The sequence below is a fragment of the Corylus avellana genome, chromosome ca3 (genome assembly GCF_901000735.1).
Source record: "Corylus avellana chromosome ca3, CavTom2PMs-1.0".
Classification (NCBI taxonomy): Eukaryota; Viridiplantae; Streptophyta; class Magnoliopsida; order Fagales; family Betulaceae; genus Corylus; species Corylus avellana.
This window is the reverse complement of record NC_081543.1, coordinates 6,576,211-6,595,040: the sequence shown is the minus strand read 5'-3', so window position 1 is coordinate 6,595,040 and position 18,830 is coordinate 6,576,211. Positions and strand designations below refer to the sequence as shown.

Below are 18,830 nucleotides of genomic sequence, written 5' to 3'. Positions count from 1 at the left end.
CTGATTACAATTAGTTTAATTTAGACTAATACAAACAAATATATAGATCAGCTTTTCCCCTGAATTTGTGCTGCATAAAGCTGAGCTCTTCAACATTTTAAATACCAGGTAAATTATATGCATTATCGTCATCTTTTAAGCTGTGAGCATGAAAAAACCTTAAATGCTTTAGCATGAGTTTGACCCTTACAGAGAGAGAGGGAGAGAGAGAGAGAGAGAGAAGTGAGAGCAGCTTTTTCTCACCATATGTAGCTGTCTATAAAATAGGAATCTTAATCTAAATAATTGAGGTTTGATAGACTACTGTCGCTGCAGTTGCACCATTCAAAACCTTATCTCTATTGTATTCAAACAAGAAACCCTAACACCTTCAACCTATAAACCCCACGCCTTCAACCAATCTATGCCAAGTTCTGCACTTGGCATCAAAGTATTTTGAGAAATTGCTGATAGTTAAAATTAGTCATTAATTTTTATTTTTTTTTACAAGTTTTTATTGATTCAAAGACTAAATTTTATTATCGATCAGATCATTCAATTGTACGACAGTTTATTAAAATGGATTATATTTTTCTGCACAAAGAGTAAAAAGGTTTTACTGAAATTATATTTATCACTGTACGTAGTCTTAGTTATCTCATTCTCTCTATTCGAAGTTTTGGCAGAAAAAAGTGGTTGGGCGACTGACGAGAAGGGGAAGGGTTAATGTTGTGCAGGTTTCTTTTTAGGGTACCGGCCATTGTAAGGATAATGGGGCCCTAGATCCCAGACAACATTACTCAGAGTTCCAAGTATTGCTTCTCCAATATTAATGCAAAAGCAGAATATCTTCTCTTCTGCAAGTTCTTTAGGGTTTTATTTATTTATTAAAAAATAAACATGGGTTTCTCAATCTGTTTATAATTGTGTTTGATACAGAAATTATATCTTTTGTGTCCTTTTTTTAAGAAAATCATTTATCTTCTCCAAAATCAAATGTCTTCGGTGCCGGAGCTAGAATTTTAATTCACAAATGACAAGAGTAAAAGATAAAGTTTAAAGAAAATGATTAAGTTAACCCCTTTAAACTATCACCACAATAACAATCTACCTCCAAAACTATCAATTACGACAATTTACCCCACAAATTACCAAAACAATGACAATGTATCCCCTAATGCTAGTAAAATGACGAAATTACCCCTTATAAAATTTTCAATAAGACAAAAATAACCTTAAAATTTTGAAAAAAAAAATTAAATTTTTGTATTTTTGTTTTTATTTTAGTAAGGGTAATTTTGTCATTTTTTAAAATTGGGAGTACATTGTCATTATTTTGGTAATTTGGGAGGTAGATTGATATTAGAGTGGTAGTACTCTGAGGGAGTTAAGTGAACTTTACCCATTAATTTATTCAATTGTTTTCAATGATTTTTTATATTTTGAAATCGATACATGATTGCTCTATTGTGGTTAATTAGTCTTAAATATATCATTCTTGATATATATATGTAACCAAACAATCATTTATTCACTCATTTTTAACAATATTTATTGCTGAAAAACCTCATTCAACATTGGTTGTTGCAAAGGTTGGAATCAATACGAATGTCAGCAATGAATATATATTCTTGTTCTTTTGTCAAAAATTTTACAATTATATAAATTGATATGCTTAAAAAAATTTATATATATATATATATATATATAAGCTTGTTGCCTTTATTCCATTCCACATCTTTTGAATTTGCTTGCACACGCATGTAAACATTTTTTGTTTCTTTTGGTTAGATTATTTAAGATCCTCCTACCCTGAAAATTCTATACGTATAGTGGTAGTTTCAATCTGATACCTTGAAACTCAGGAAAAAAATAGAGGCAATCTGAAGCCACTACGAATGAACTTTGGCATATGGGTCCATAATTTGATTTAGCTAATAACCACTTTTCAAAACCACTAAATGTCAAACTCTCTAAATATTTCTCAATCTACTTTAATTAAATACTATATTTTATTGATGAACCCAACTTTTGGACTCTTTGTATTAAAATTTTACTTTAGTTGAGAGGAAATAAGAGGATGTATGAAAGAGAAAAAACATTAAAAAAAATAAATAACTTTCACTTTTGGATTCTTTACATTTAGAGAGCATTACTAACAATAGTTAAATTTAACATTGAATAAAGAGTTTGTTAAATGACATTTTCGTGAGTTGAGAAAAGTTAAATTTGAAGAGTTCAATAGGAATGTCAGCGACATATTGTTGGTCGGAAATGATAAGGCCAGAGATGATCATCACCACCACCAAATGGTGGTTCTCCTTCGGTGAGGCATACGGTGAGGCATACTACATTCTATGAGTTAAGATCTTTAGGGATTGTTCACAAAAACTTCTAGGTTTGTCTCAATAGACCTATATCAAGAACGTTCTTGTCACTCCAATGTATGATTGTGAACCTATTAAAAAAAAAAAAAAAAATTGGAACTTTTATTACAAAAGGTGAGAACTTGTGCCAAGAGATGCGTCATAAGACTCAATATATATGAGACAGAAAAGATTGCCCATGTTCCCTATGGTAGCGCAGTTGGCAGCCTGATGTATATTATGATGTGTACTTAGGTGGACATATGTGAAGCAATTGGTTTAGTCAACATATACGAGTCTAACCCTGGACTAGCCCATTAAAAAACAATCAAAGGGATACTGAGATACCTTAGAGGAACCGCATACTTTATACTTTGCTATCAGGGTTCAAATTTGTGGCATATGTTGGGTGATACTAATTGGGGTAGTGACCTAGATGAACGCAAAGCGACATCTACATATTCTTTCTTGCTTGATAATGGCGTCATTACATGGAGAAGCAAGAAACAGCCACTACTAGAAAGTTTTCCTTTAGCGGCAACCCAAATATTGCCTCCAAAAATGGATTATCAGCGTCGACTTTTAATAGTCATGCTAATGAAAAAAAAATAAAAAATAAAAATAATAATAATAATAATAATATTAGTGTCGACAATTGGTCAACACTAATATGACGCCACTAATAACCCGTACCTATTAGTGACAATGTTCTATCTATAGCGATGATAAAATTTGACTCTGATAATAAACTATCATCATCGGTCCAAATGTCACTTTTGATGCTATATATATTTAAATTAAAATTAAAACTCATCAATAGCGACCTAAAAGTCGTCGATGATGAATTATTATCAGTGTCGACATTTAAAAGTCTATGTTGATAATGGGTTAATAGCGTTGACTTTTAGGTCTATGCTATTGACCCTGAATAATAAAAATTTAAAATAAAAAATCATAAGAGCCTATATATATATTATTAGTAAACTTATAATTTTGATTCAATTCCAGTTAGAGCATGTGTGATGTTACCAAACTAAATAATATAAATAACGATTTAATTTCACTCTCCTATATTCTTGGTAATAACTATTCCCTTTCCTAATTGAATGTTCACTCCGCAAACCAAACAAGACCTTAGTGTATCAAACTTCTAATTTTTTTGCAATTCCATTAGCTTCTTTCATTAAATCCTAATGGATGTGTGTCAAAATTATCAAAATACCCCATTCATTTTTTTGAAAAAAGGAACAAATTGCAAAGACCATATCCCATCCCACTAATGCAGTTGTTGCCCCTGGCCTATGCCATCATTAATATTGTTATAACATGAAGGTTGATATGATCAATGCGATGCAATGAGAACAGTACAAAAGTTAGAGCATAAACTTTTTCATTTTTCTTAGCAGAGCAGGTACAACAGAAACTTAACTCTAGATAAAGTAATTAAACTGTATTCCCTTTTGACTCTGCAGAGAAAGGAAAATAAAAAATATTTGAAGAAAACTGGCGGTAGTTTTTACGTTAAAATCACATTAATTATGTGTATGCCTGGTGGTCCCTATATATATATAAGTTGCGGTGAAATTAATTAAGCAATGACGTCTTCATCAAAAAGCTAATATATATATATATATTTTGGTATACTCAAGAATTCCCCCAGCTCTTAATGAAGTAAGAGTTCGTTTGGGATTGTGTTTAAAGAGCTTAAAAGTGCTTTTAACACTAAAAAAGTTCATTTTTTTTATAAAAATAAAAAAAAAAAGGTACTCGTTTGGTAAATAAATTAAAAGCGTTTTTAAGTGTCCAAAAAACCTAAAAATTGCCAAAAAGCACTTTTGGCAAAAGCTTAAAAATGAAGTTTTAGCCCAAAAACTCTTTTTGACTTAAAAGCTCTATTTCTCAAATACAATCTCAAACAAGCTCTAAATAAGACTCATTTCACAAAGCAACACTATAATTAAGTAAACCAGACATGATCAGGCCCTAATTAAGCAACATGCGTACTGATTTTTGAAAAATAACGCCTACAGAAGATCATAGACGGGCCATGTATACCGTAAAGCCTTGATATTCTCATGCTAACATGGAAAAAGTGAGTGAAGAATATGGAGCTTGTACATATTATTTATATGGGTTAGACCTTATGGCTTATGATTAATTTAAAATGTTAGTTACCCTGGATCCAATGGTTATCATGACCGGCGCGACCATCTACGGATGACAATCACACACTGCAACACTGCTAGTTGTGTTGATCACTCGGGGGCAATTGAGAGAGTAGCATACCTCCAGGCGCATGCTGATTCGCTGAAGAGTTCAAGTTGGTTTGGTTGGGTTTCATGTACTAACGCCTAATTTGATATATAGATAGCTATAATTTAGCTTATTGGTTGCCCTCTAAGCCACAACACATTCAATTTCTTTCTCAATGAGCTGCATTTCATCTCATATTCGACTTGGTGGCAACTATAATACTAAATGATATAAATTTTGGATAAAACTCACCATTAAAAATCAACTGACAAAAAAAATGCATGCCTATACATATTAAAATTACACTAATGTTATGTGAGACGCTTGGAACGATAACATCAAGACACATAAATAAACTGAACACATGCATTAATTTCTACAGCAACTATGACTGTAAGCAATCTAGTAATCATTTGACTGAGAAAAAAGTGCATGGACCAGACCATTTTACTCACAACCAAAAGGACAAGGAGACTAACCATGAAAGGTGGTAGTTCAATGGTCTCAAGAGAATCCCTATGAGGTTGGGCATGCACTAGGGCCTAGATTCGACTCCCGCAATGAAAATCCCTTAACCTATTAGTGTTAGCTAGCATAAGTCTCATTGATGCCTTAGTGGGGCAGGTGTTAAGCTATGACTCGGTCGGTCAAACAGAACCTAAACACAAAGACTATAATATAGGCCAGCTCTACAACCAAACACATAGGAACTAGGATGAACAAAGTTTTCATTCAAACTGGGTTGGAGAAATTTCTTTCAACATACTCTATAAAAGTGACATGTGTTCATTTTTAATAACATGTAAGATCGGCGTGAGTTTTTAATAAATGTGAGACGCTTGGAACGATAACATCAAGACACATAAATAAACTGAACACATGCATTAATTTCTACAGCAACTATGACTGTAAGCAATCTAGTAATCATTTGACTGAGAAAAAAGTGCATGGACCAGACCATTTTACTCACAACCAAAAGGACAAGGAGACTAACCATGAAAGGTGGTAGTTCAATGGTCTCAAGAGAATCCCTATGAGGTTGGGCATGCACTAGGGCCTAGATTCGACTCCCGCAATGAAAATCCCTTAACCTATTAGTGTTAGCTAGCATAAGTCTCATTGATGCCTTAGTGGGGCAGGTGTTAAGCTATGACTCGGTCGGTCAAACAGAACCTAAACACAAAGACTATAATATAGGCCAGCTCTACAACCAAACACATAGGAACTAGGATGAACAAAGTTTTCATTCAAACTGGGTTGGAGAAATTTCTTTCAACATACTCTATAAAAGTGACATGTGTTCATTTTTAATAACATGTAAGATGCGCATGAGTTTTTAATAAAATTTATTCCAACTTTGTCCCTACTATTAAAAAAACATGTGCATCTCACATGTTCAAGGGATACATGTCACTTTTATAAAGTAAGTTGAAAGAAATTCCTCTAACCCAGTTTGAAGGAAAACTTTGTCCAACTAGAACATTGTTATACTGACTTCTTGTGAAATTCAAGCGGTCTACGAGAGCGAGTTGTGAGATATACTTACTCCGAACTGCTTAAGATGTGAAACTTACATGTTCAGAACAAGTAGACCCGACAACTTTTTAATAATAAAAAATCTCAATTCAATCCATGATTGTTTAACAGATGGGATGAAGCCAAACCAATGACAATTATTATGAGTCTTTTGACTCTTTTGGTTAATTTGTGACTATCTCCCTTCCTTTATCAACTTTTTGTGCGCATTTATTTATGGCCTATTGGAAATTGGGGTGGGTATATAGGTTGATATTCCACAGGTGCGATCAATAGGGTTGGTTCAACCAGAATCGGATTTCGTATCTTGAACCTTTTTTATTTTCTTTTAATTTTTTCCTTATTTTCTCTTTCTTTCTTGTTTATTCCTTACTAGTTTCCTCTGGAACCTTGAGAGCAGACTAACCCACATCAGGTTTTGACTTCTGACCTGAAATATGTGAAATTGAACATCATGAGAGTTCCTTTATCAAAACACACTAAAATATTAATTAAATAAATAAATTTATAATTTTTTATCAGCTTAAAAAATATATAAATAACTCAAGTTTGAGACATTCTAAGGAGGGGAAGTAACAATAAAGTGTTTATTTAGTTGTGGTGGCAGCGAAATAGAGAAATGCTACATACATTCCTAAGTGTACACTCCTCGAGGTGACAGTAAAAATTACGATTGAATTTTGAATCTAATGGTAATTTTCATTGCCACATTAAAAAATTCACTTAAAACTTAGAAGTGCATGTAGCATTTCTCAGCGAAAAATGAGACTGAAAAGTTCCACAAGATGAATCACATGTAAAAAAAATTTCTACAACTTTTGAGACATCAGTTGTCATCAAACATCCAACCTGCGGTTACATTTGGAATGTATACAAACACATTCATGCAAGAAAGTAAGCAAAAGGAAATAAAATTCAATTGCAGGCAACCATTCTTATTGAAACACCATATCTTCTTTAAATGGACAGTCAGGGCAAATCTCTACTCTGATATGACCTGCTCATCTTTAATCACAAAGCAAGAGAGAGAGAAACAGAAGGAACATTGGAGCTCGACCATTTCTCCACAATCCCACAAGCCTGTTGACATGGCAAAACATAGAGTCATTTCCAGTGACTATCAAAGAATAATACAAAATCATAAAGTAATTATTTTCATTATACAGGGAATAGATACAAATACATACTCTGAAAAACCCAGATTGGATAACAAGAACAAATTAAACCTATTGCAGCCAGTCAGCTGCTAGCCTTGGAGAAAATTGAAACACAAGAACTGGTAGTATAGGGTCAAATTAAGCATGTTACTAAAAACTGCAATGAAGTCCAGGTATTTGTAGAAGGGGACATCTAATTATTTGTAGAACAAAAACACAGTTACTGCAGAAAAATCAATTTGGGCATAATTCAAATCATCCAGAAGAGGAAGTCCAGGTATTAAAGCAGGCTATCCCACTAAAGTAACAGCATAGTTGTGAACGGCAAGGAAAATAAGCAGATCTTGCTGTGCTCCTGTGATATGCAGCATAAGCCTCGGCTAAGGTGTAAATATCTTACATGCCATTAAGTTCTATAAGTATGTATATAGTCTTTATGGAGTACACCACTGATAGTGTATCATGAAATTTAACTTTAATAAGACTCATAATATGAAAATTTGAAACTTTCATATTTTATAATGAAATTGACTATCAAATATTGAATCAAAATTTGGATAGCATACACATACACACATATTTTGTCATTTTGTCAAACCCAGACATCCAGATCTGAGCCAATCAAGTTTAATGAATATTTGCACCAAGGATTTCAGTTCCCAAAAAGAATGAAAGAGCAAAATATTCATCACATATGTTTCTGGAAGGACCAATCATTTTTTCCCAGAACAGGAGGAGACATCTGTCTCCTCATTACGAGGCTATTAGTATGTTCATTCTTATTTAGACATCTAATCCAAAATGGAGTTTATTGAGATTTTTCTAAATGTTCTAGATTTTACATGCTCCAATAGTAGGTAAAACCAGCTGAAACCCTGTTTTTGCCAGCATGACAGCAAGTAACCCCGATTGGGAGCAGAAAATCAGATGCTAATTTGAGCATGGAGTTTTTTAGCTTTTTTTGGCTCTGAAATGGGGAAACCCATATGGTATACAAACAGCAGATCCTCCGCCTCTCCTACCAGGGCTATGGAGAGGAGGAGACTTTTTTAGGAGTACCCTCCCTACGCTTTGCTTGTCCCCTGGGGTGAATTAAGCAACAAGAGCAGCTATCCTGGAGAACTAGCTGCAAACTCAAAACTCTAACTCACTTCAGAGCTCTTTCTTTTATCTCTTATGATTATAATATAAAAACTATACAAAATAGTGCTTCTTACCCTGAGTAGGCATCCCTTACCCCATTCCTCAAGGCAGGAATTGCGGGATGGTTAGGTTAAGCAACAATAGCAGTTATGAGCTGGAAAATGTGAAGCTTGCCTTGACTAGGTTTTCTCGATAGTGAGGATGAAAGTAATTGTAGAGACAACCAGAATAACAATACACTAAAATTCAACCACCTGTCCAATACCTACTTCCAAAAAATAGGTTTCATTGACTAAAGTAATACTTGAAATTTCAGCTACCATACTCAAATAGAATTCGTCGTCTTTCCAATATTCTTAGCATACAATATAAGAACCACCATTTCTGAATATACATATTCCACATAAATTTTGGCACTTGCTGTGCCCTCACTCAATACCAAATTAACTTCAACGCAACCACCATACTACTTTCCACCATGGACATAAGGATAGCAGGATAATCTTTCTTTGATGAATAATAATTTATTGAAAGAGAAGGAAAAGCCCTCATACACGAAATACAACCACCCTAAAGGTGTCGAAAATCTAAAAAGTTAACAGGATCTAAAAGATTCGAAGAGTTAATTAGGAACAAATTACAGCCCAATCCAAAAGAGACGTCAAAAAGACAAATTTTAAACAAAGCACATTGGACTCACAGTCCTCAAAAAGACACTTATTCCTTTCTCTTCAAATGCTCCACAATAAGAATGCACAGGAACAAGTTTCCATATAACATCTTTGATTGTCCCTGCCCTTGAGTCTTCCAACAATGAAGCAGCTCTAGGATGTTGCTAGGCATAGCCCATGAAACTCCAAATAAGTTGAGAACCAAGGGCCAAAGATCACTAGTCTACTCACAATAGATGAGGAGGTAATTTACGGTTTCTTTTTGCATAGGTAACACCAATTTACAAGGGTGAAACCTCGTCGTATAACTTTATTAACCGTGAGAATTCTATCCAAAGTTGTCGTCCAAGAAAGCAATGTGTGGTGGGGCCTTAACCTTCAAAACGCTTCAAAGGGAACGAACTAGGCTATCCAAACTGTAAATATTTTTAATAACTCTTCATTTTTTATTTTTTTTTTATAAGTAAAAACCAGTCTTATTCAAAGACTATGGCGTCCCAAAGTACACAAGGAGTATACAATAGGATCACCTAACTAGAAAAGGAAAAGCGTACAAGGAAATCATCATAGCTAATTGACACAGGGAAGATATACGCAACAGTCCAAAGATACAAAGTATGAAAACAAGTGGATAATATGTCCTCCAAGGACCTCTCCAAGTCCCCAAAGCACCTATTATTTCTCTCCCTCCATAAACACCAAAAGTCGTGATTGCTAGCTGGAATCCACAGCATTCTATCTGCCTCCCCAAGATGGGTTTTCGACAAGTATAATAGATCAACGAAAGAGTTAAGAGATTCTAGCTCCTAATCTTGGATTGCCCGGGTTAAACTTGAATTTCAATGGATAGAAGATGCCAAGGAGTCAAAGTAATCTGACACCAATGGCTCTTTGTCCTAAGCTAGCGAATAACGTTCTGGGAATGAAGACATGAGAGCGGCTGCTCTGCACCACACATCATGCCAAAAACAAATACAAGATCCACTCCAAGCCTTGAAGGAAACAAGGTTGGAGAAATACCCCCAGCCATTCGTAAAATTCTTTCAAAGGCACACCCCATAGGACCCTCAAACCTCCTCTAAACTCCAGCCCCCTCTTTGTACCCCCACTTCTCAACAATCACATGTCTCCATAAAGAATTCTCCTCTTACACGAATCTCCAAAGCCATTTCCCTAGTAGAGCTTTATTGATCCACATGAGATTCTTACCTCCCAAACCTCCTCTAGATATCAGGAAGCACATAGTCTTCTAGTTCTCCAAATGAAACTTAGGCTCACCTTCTGGTCCATCCCAAAGAAAGTCTCTTCAGAGACGCTCTAATCTCCTAGCTATACCAACAGGTAAAGGAAAAAAGAACAAAAAGCACGTAAGTAAACTGGATTATGTACTCTTGATTAGAGTTAGGCATCCTCCCCAAGATAAATAAATCTTCTTCCAATCACATCCCAAATTGCTTGTCCTAAAAGAATCATCCAAAAGAAGTCTGAAATATTTCAGGGGTAGAGAAGAGATACTACATTTGAGAAAGTCGGCCAGCTCTTCCTGATGTAGAACCTCCCCTGCTGCAACTAATTCAAATTTCCAAAGATTGACCTTCAAGCCCAAAATGGCCTCAAAACAAAGCAGAATATGACCCAACATATAGATTTGATCACGATTTGAAAAGAGAAGGTGGGATATTTCTAGGGGAAATCGCTTTGGGTGTCTACCCGAAATCCTGAGAAATAACCCCCAAGCTCTAATAGCATTTGACCGAGAGTCTCCATGACAATCACGAAGAGTAGTGATGAGAAAGGGTCCCCTTAGCAAAGTCCCCAAGAACTAGCAAAGAAGTCATGCGAATTACCATTAATCAAGATAGAGATGCGAGCCATGGAGATAAAGCAAACATCCATTTCCTCCAATTAGAACCAAAGCCAAGATGCCCCATGAGATAGGAGAGGAACTCCCAATTGACATGGTCCTAGGCTTTTTGCAAGTCCAACTTGCAAATAACGCCAGGAATACCCGATTTCAACCTGCTATCTAGACACTCATTAACTATAAGAACTGAGTCTACAATTTGTTTTCCCCTTATAAAGGCATTTTGGTTGTTTCATATGACCACTCCCAATACATGTTTCATTCTGATAGTAAGGACATTCGCCAAAATTTTATAACCACTCCCTACCAAGTTAATAGGTCTAAAATTCTTTACTTCCAATTGCCCAATCTTTCAGGGGATGAGAGCAATAAACATAGTGTCGAGGCTCTTCTCGAACAACTCATGCTCATAAAAATTATGGAAGACGTGCATAAGGTCATTGTTCACTATAGCCCAACCAGACCAAGAAAAAAAGCTATAGTGAAGCCGTCAGGGCTGACATTATCACAATTCTTACTAAGCAAAGCCTAAAAAACTTCCTCCTCTTGGAATAGTCTCTCAAACCAATATGCTCTTGCAGAGTAAAAACAGGGAAACTCCAAACCATCTAATTTGGGTCGCCAAGTACCAGTTTCATTAAAGAGATTCTTGTAATATTGAATGATAGTATCATTCATCTCCCCTTGGGCGGAGGTAACAATACTGTCTATATAAAAACTGGAGATAAAGTCATTTCTCCTGGGAAAGTTCGCAAGGCGGTGAAAAAATCTCATGTTGTGATCCCCTTTTTTTAACCAAGTCGCCCTAGACTCTGCCTCCGACTAACTTCTTGCATAAGAGCCTGCACATAGCAGGATAATCTGATGGGATAAGAAGTATCTAAAGATTCTATAACACAACATTTAAAACCCTTAGAAAAATGTATGCGAATGAATCATAAGGTGTTATAAACAAATCAACTCATCAAGGACACAGAAAAGCAGTGCAAATCAACTCAATCTAACGCTATGCAGGGACACTGTGTTTGGTCTAAACCAATATGCTATTTTTCATTAGTGCTAAATTTTGCATAATCTAAATTGTAAACTAACCCCCAATCTACCTGTTTCGAAATTCTATTGAAGATTTTGCCCTTATAAAAAAAAAAAAAAAAAAAAAAAAATCACAGAAAAAGACACATATTGTTTGTGCCTAGACCTAGGACTTTCAAACCTTATAAAGGACTATACGAGCTTAGTATGATGACCGTATATTTGTATGGTTGCTATCCTGAACTTGGCACTAATTAGTAACAATATCTCTTAATGGTCAATCATTTTCCTGGGCAGCAGAAGAGTTTAATGGCAATCAGGTTAGAAGCTCTTGGAAATTTGGAATTCATCAAGGTTATGCAGCCCAAATCAGCTCAATCTAAGGTTATGCAGACTGCCACTGTTTCAGATTGAACCAATTAGCTATTTAGGCACAAGTGTTAAATTTTGCATGGCCTAATTTATAAAATTAACCCCCAAATTAACTTGATTTGAAATTTGATTCAAGAGATTTCCAAAAACAAATCATCATAAGTACACACACACAATATAATTTGTGCCCACACTTAGGCCTTTTAAACCTTATAATGATTGGTTTTTATGACCGGGAACCTCCAAAGTATAGCAACTTCGTGTATCCACCCCTGAAGGATAAACCCCAAACCCATGTAACGCACCCCTACCACACGGATTTGTTAAATCTAACTTTAACCAGGGGTGTGGCCCCAAGGAGTTGTTTGCACCAAAGGAATTTGAACCTTAGACCTGATGGTTATGCCACCAAAGTCCAAGGCCTTCACCACTTAACTTATAATGATTTTACAAGCTTTGAATATGAACATAAATTAAATGGTTGCCATCTTCAACTTGGCCCTAATTAGCAATCATGTCTCTGAATGGTCAACCACTGTCATGTACAGTGGAAGACATTTAATGGCAATCTGGTTAGAAACTCATGGAAATTTGGGATTCATCAAGGACGGATAAAAGCAGCCTGGATCAGCTGAAACTAAATTATGCAGGCCACTAGGTTAGGATTGCACCTCTAAGCTATCTGGTCATAAGTGCTACATTGCATGACCTAAAATGTCAAATTAACCTACTCGGAGCTTTGATTGAAGATAGAAAATCATAATTTTGTTTCGATAAGTAATCGAATTGTATAAAAAAGCAAAAGCGCAATCCAAGTATACAAGAAGTATACACCTAACTAATTCATAAAAAACGTATACACCTAACTAGAAAAAGAAAAAAGATCAAGAAAAACATTAAAGCTAGTAATCTGAAGGCACTCAAAGGCGATTGTTTGGTGGTATAGAGTTTTGAGGAAAAGATGCATTTAGATCCACCACCATTCTCTTGCAATCCCCAACACAATGATCATTTCTTTATCTCTAAATACACCACATTAAGCAAGACAAGATTATCTTCCACAATGCTACCCTTTTGAGGAGAGCCACATTGCCCTTTCTAGCAAGCGAAGAGATCCAACACCCACCTAAGCATAACCCACTTTAACCCATAAAGGCTGAAGACAGAACTCCATAAGGCATAAGCAATCTCGCAATGGAGTAGGAGGTGATGTACAGATTTCTCATTCTTCTTGTACATGCAACACCATTGTACCACTATGAGATGTTGTTTCCTAAAGTTATCTAACATGAGGATCTTCCCTAGAGCAATTGACCAAACAAAGAACACGACTCTCAAGAGAATCTTATTTCACCAAATACTCTTACAAGGAAAGGGATCACTATTATGGGGAATAAGGACACTATGGACAAACTGACATCAAACAACCCTCTCTTGGAATGGGTCCTACACAACTTGTCCTTACCGCCCCATCTTAATTTGAAGGAATACAACAAATTGAAAAACGTGGTGAAGACATCCACCTCCCAATTCTGTGCCTCTCTAAATTATTGCAAAAAATTAAGCCCCTTGATAGGCTGAAGAGCATTTATTCTTTGCTCATAGCATTTATTCTTTGCTCATAGTAAGATGAAGTTGAAGAACACAAAGGAGATGAGGTCCAAGCACCATCATTGCCAAGGGCTTGGCTTTGATGCGAGCAAAGTGAGGTGAATATCCTCCCTCCGCAGCAATGTGGCTTTTGGAAAAAACAGTATGTATCAACCAAAAAAATCTTAAGATTTGTATCATTAGAGTAGAAAGGAAAAGACAAATACATTGATAAATTAGACGGAAGTGAGTCAGAAGGGGTCAATTCAAAAATAGGTGTACCGTACCGGGTGTCAATAGAACAATTAAGAATTGAAGGGTATCAATAGGATTGTCTCTCAGCACAAGAGGTGTACAGTATGGTTTCCTCACATTCTAAATTGTAACGACCCAGGGTAAAGCACTAGCCACATCTACTTTATCACCCCAAAAGGACTAGTCAATTTGAAACATTTTAGAATCACTTATAAAAACCAGTTTCACCTAACAATTAACCAATGTGAAACTTAGCATCCATGAGTATCTTTTTATAACCCAACCACATTATGTAGACAACTCCTCTTCCCATTATGGGATCGAGGCATTACAAACTCCCATCTTTAAATCCCTCACATCCTCATCAAGACCACACCATGCGACTACTAGATGGCTCTGATACTATTGCAACGACCCATAGAAAAGCGTTAGCTACATCTACGCTATCACCCCAAAAAGGCTAGTCAATTTAGAGCATTTCCAGAATCACTTATAAAAACTAGTTTCACCTAACAAGTAACCAATGTGGGACTTAACACTTATGAGTATCGTTCTGTAAACCACCCACTCAATGTATGTAACTCGTCTTCCCAATATGGGACCGAGGTGTTACACTAATAGATGAATGTCACATGTCTTTTAAGTCTTGACATGCATGATCTCCCACTCTAGACTAGATGGTACACAAACATTTACTGGTTACACTCGTAGCTTCTCTTAACCTATACTATTTATTAAAAGGCACTCAATACACTAGCATCAAAGCCACCCAAAAGAGAGCCAACCATCATATGTTATACTCCTAATCCACTTCAGAGGAAGTAAGCTACCCACAACTCATAAGCTAAAAATACAAGTCTCCAATCAGCAGAAACTAATTAATCATACACCAATACATCACCCGCATTTTCAATGTCAACGTTCACCACCACCACCAGTAGTGCACAAATCAAACACAAGCCTTCCCGACCCCCAAAATCCCCAGCCCCAAACACAAAAATCTCGTTAAACCACAAAATAAAAACACCCAATTTCGCCAAAACCATCCACACCGACACACCCATCCAATTACAAGTCGCTGAAAACAAATCCCAAAGCACATAATAAGCTATGCCCGCAATGTTTTTAAAGGCAAAGTAATTCCAAAAAAAAAAGACCATGATCCCAAACCCGAATTTAACCATCCCAAACACAAAATCCTAAAATATCCATTAATCGAAACCCCGCAACACAGATACCCAAATCACCAAACACATTTATCTAATCATAAAACAAACAAAGGCAGAGCTCTCACCTATTACTGGTACCCTCCGCCATGAGTATTCATGTCCTCCTCGACCTTGGCGGTAAGATAGACTCTGGGGAAGTCGGAGACATCGAAGGTCTTCTCCTTCATCATCTTCACCACGTCAGGCTTCTTGAGCACAGTCCGCCGGATGGGAGGGCGGTTGCGGCGTTGGTCGCGGCTATAGTACTTGATGTCAAAGACGGTCTCGGGGTCGGAGGAGGGGATCCAGGGCAGTACCTTGACGCTGGCGGGGCATTCCAACCGGTACTCCAGGGCGCCTGGCACAGCGGATCTGTACTCCGGACCGGCGCACGGGCCGGTGATCTCCCACGGTTTCTTGATGTAGCTCTTCAGGGTCTGGAAGAGCGACGAGGCTGTCTTGGCCATTTTGCTGGAGAAATGCGAACAAGTCCGTTGCAATATCTCCGCAATCAGATTATACTGTGAGTTTTCAATTTATTAAGTTCTCTAATTTGTTTAGTTTACTTAGCATTTATGATATAATTTACTAATAATAATGTTTTCATATTATTAAAAATTATAATTATGAAAGATATATATACATACATATATATATATATATATATATATATATATATATTATTTTTTTTTTTTTTGCATGTCCACACAAGGGAAGATGGATGGAGATTCGAACTAGTGATATCTGTTTTATGAGTCGTGGTTCACAGCTAATTGAACTACCATTGGGGACAAAAAGATATAAAATAGGAAAAAATACATTTTATCCTAAACTATCCATTCAGTTGCACTTTGACTTCCAATGTTTAAAAAGTAACACTTGACCCTCAAACTTTCAAATTGTTGTAATTCGACCATTTTGACTCTCTTTTTTCCCAAAATGCCCTCATTCCAAATTTTAAAAAAAATTAAAAAAATTAAGGGTGGCTGATCTGGGGTGGCCGGCCACTCCTTAATTTTTTTTATTTTTTTTTTAACTTGGGATGGGGGCATTTTGGGGAGAAAAACAAAAAAAGTTAGAATTGTGGAATTGCAACAATTTAGAAGTTTGGGGGGTCAAGTGTTACTTTTTAAACATTAGATGTCAAAGTACAAATAGGTGGATAGTTCATGAGATAAAATATATTTTTCCCTATAAAATATTGAGCTATGCTTAATCATGTAATTCAAAAAAATATTAAAATTTAATTCATTATCCTAAATTGTGTCTGTAATAATGTAATGTTTATAATAAGAGGATTTTGACATCACATGTAAAATCTTTAAATCAACCATTTATTTCATAACTACCTTAGCTTTCTAAACACAGTTACACATGAAAACCTTCTAACAAATATTTCACTCAAGTCATGCATCTCATAAACAAAATATCATAACATATCTCAAAACATCGAAAGCATATAGTAATTATATTCATACACAAAATACATGGCCCAATTAACATACATGCATAAAGTAAGGGGAAAATATATATATATATATATATATATAAAGGAACTCTTTCAACTAATAACCGTTTTTAAAAAAATCTCATGAAGTTTAAAGTATGTTAAAGTGGTACATCAAACAACTATAGTGTGTCAAAAATGCCACTTTTTTTATTATATTCTTATAATATTCTTATTCTCTTAAAAACTAAAACAAAAAATTAATAAAATAAAAAACTAAACTAAATTAATAAAAATAAAAAAAAAACTAGTCACTGTAATTTGCCTAAGTTACAAATCACTCGTGTGGTATTAAAAAAAAAAATGTAAAATCAGATCATGTGGTTGACTTAAATTACAAATCGTTTCATATCGTATGAAAGTGAACTCAGAAGTCCCTAGGATATGCCAAGAAAATAATTTGGTCTCTGGATTCAAATTCCGTTAAAAGATTTAATGAATTCTGTTAGATGTCACATTAACACTAATAAAATGGCAACATGTATCACTCTTAATAAAAAAAATATATTAATATATTAAACTAAAATAATACTTTATGATTTTTTTTCTTAAAAAAAATAATTTTATTAATTTTTTATTTTAGTTTTTAAGAGAATAAGGGTATATAGGAATATAATTAAAAAAAATTGCATTTTTGACACACGTTGGTAATTTGATGTACCACTTTAGCACACTTTAAACTTTATGGGGCTATTTCAAAAACAAATGCTAGTTCAAGGGGCTTTTTTTATAGTTGTTGAAGAAGTTGTGAAACCAAATATTTTGAAGTTTAGAATTTTGGCCAAAAATGCTCTTCTAACTTTCTAATCATTCATCTAATGGTCAAATGCAGGTCCAAGCATAACATCATCAAATTCTTCAATCTTCATCACTTCCTCATAGAGGTGATCTACATCAACTAGACCCTAATTGAGAGCTTTAAGTGTTATTGCAATCTTGTTCAAATGTTCAAATTACTCACTATACCATTTCACTATCAGCAGCACAACTTCTTTTCCTTTGGGATCTTTTGGCTGAAACTATAAAGGTGTCATACATCAACAATTTTAACTCAACTTTGGCCAAATTTCTAGACTAAATTTTTCTTTCTCTCTCTCCTCCACGGGCATTTTTTTTTAAAAAAAAAAAAAAACTTAAGAGAAAAGTTGGGTTAAAGTTAGGTTTAAGTTGTGCCTTTATCATTTTCCGAAACTATATTGAAAAAACCAACATGTTTTCCTTTTGGCATTGCTTCATCAAAATTCAAATCAATATTCTTTAAGTTAAAAACATTATCGTGCAAGCCTATATCAACAAAGGATTTTGTGAAGCTTCCCCTTGTCATTTCTTTACGATGCGTCAGTTAAAGATCTGAGCAGGCAAAAAAAAAAATCTCAAATAAACATTAGAATATTTAGAACCAATATGAATAGATAAACATCAATAGCCCATATTAAGCATTTCTTCTTGTGAATATTACATTTTTAAAAGTGATAAAGATTGTAGTTCATTTTACATATAGTCAAAGTGCACAAATCCACTTAAATACAGTAATGCAAACGTTAGGTTAAACTTCATTTAACTCTACTGAACTTCAATCATTTTTGCAACGTCCCCCCCCCACAAAAGTTCAAAAACTCTCAATAATGTATTGAATTTCTAAGTTTTTGCAATGTCACCCATCCGTTAAAGTTTTTTTTTTTTTTTTTTTTTCATTAAATCTTGTTAAAATTTAAAAAATACTCATGTGTTTTTGTTTTAAAATTTTTTTTTAAAAAAAATTGTAAAGATTAAGGCGCATATATTTTTGCAAATTTCTGCAAATTCGAACTAACGCCTAAATCTTTGCAATTTTTTTCCCCATAACAAATGGGGGTATTTTGGTAATTTTGACATCACTCCTTATGATTTAACTGAA

At 34.9% G+C, this 18,830-nt stretch overlaps 1 protein-coding gene across 2 annotated transcripts; it reads right to left on the bottom strand.

Moving 5' to 3' along the window:
- Nucleotides 1–6,929: 6,929 nt before the first annotated feature.
- On the bottom strand, nt 6,930–15,944 carry LOC132175290 (uncharacterized). 2 transcript variants are annotated; one of them, XM_059587176.1, is made up of 2 exons: nt 15,513–15,944; nt 6,930–7,214 (listed from the first exon to the last, which is right to left on the bottom strand). In XM_059587176.1, exon 1 carries the CDS (start codon nt 15,891–15,893, stop codon nt 15,516–15,518), a length of 378 nt encoding a protein of 125 aa, XP_059443159.1. In that variant the 5' UTR covers nt 15,894–15,944; the 3' UTR covers nt 6,930–7,214; nt 15,513–15,515. The 2 variants fall into 2 exon arrangements, with proteins under 2 accessions (XP_059443159.1, XP_059443160.1); XM_059587177.1 differs by lacking the exon at nt 6,930–7,214 and adding an exon at nt 11,596–11,811.
- Nucleotides 15,945–18,830: the final 2,886 nt, after the last annotated feature.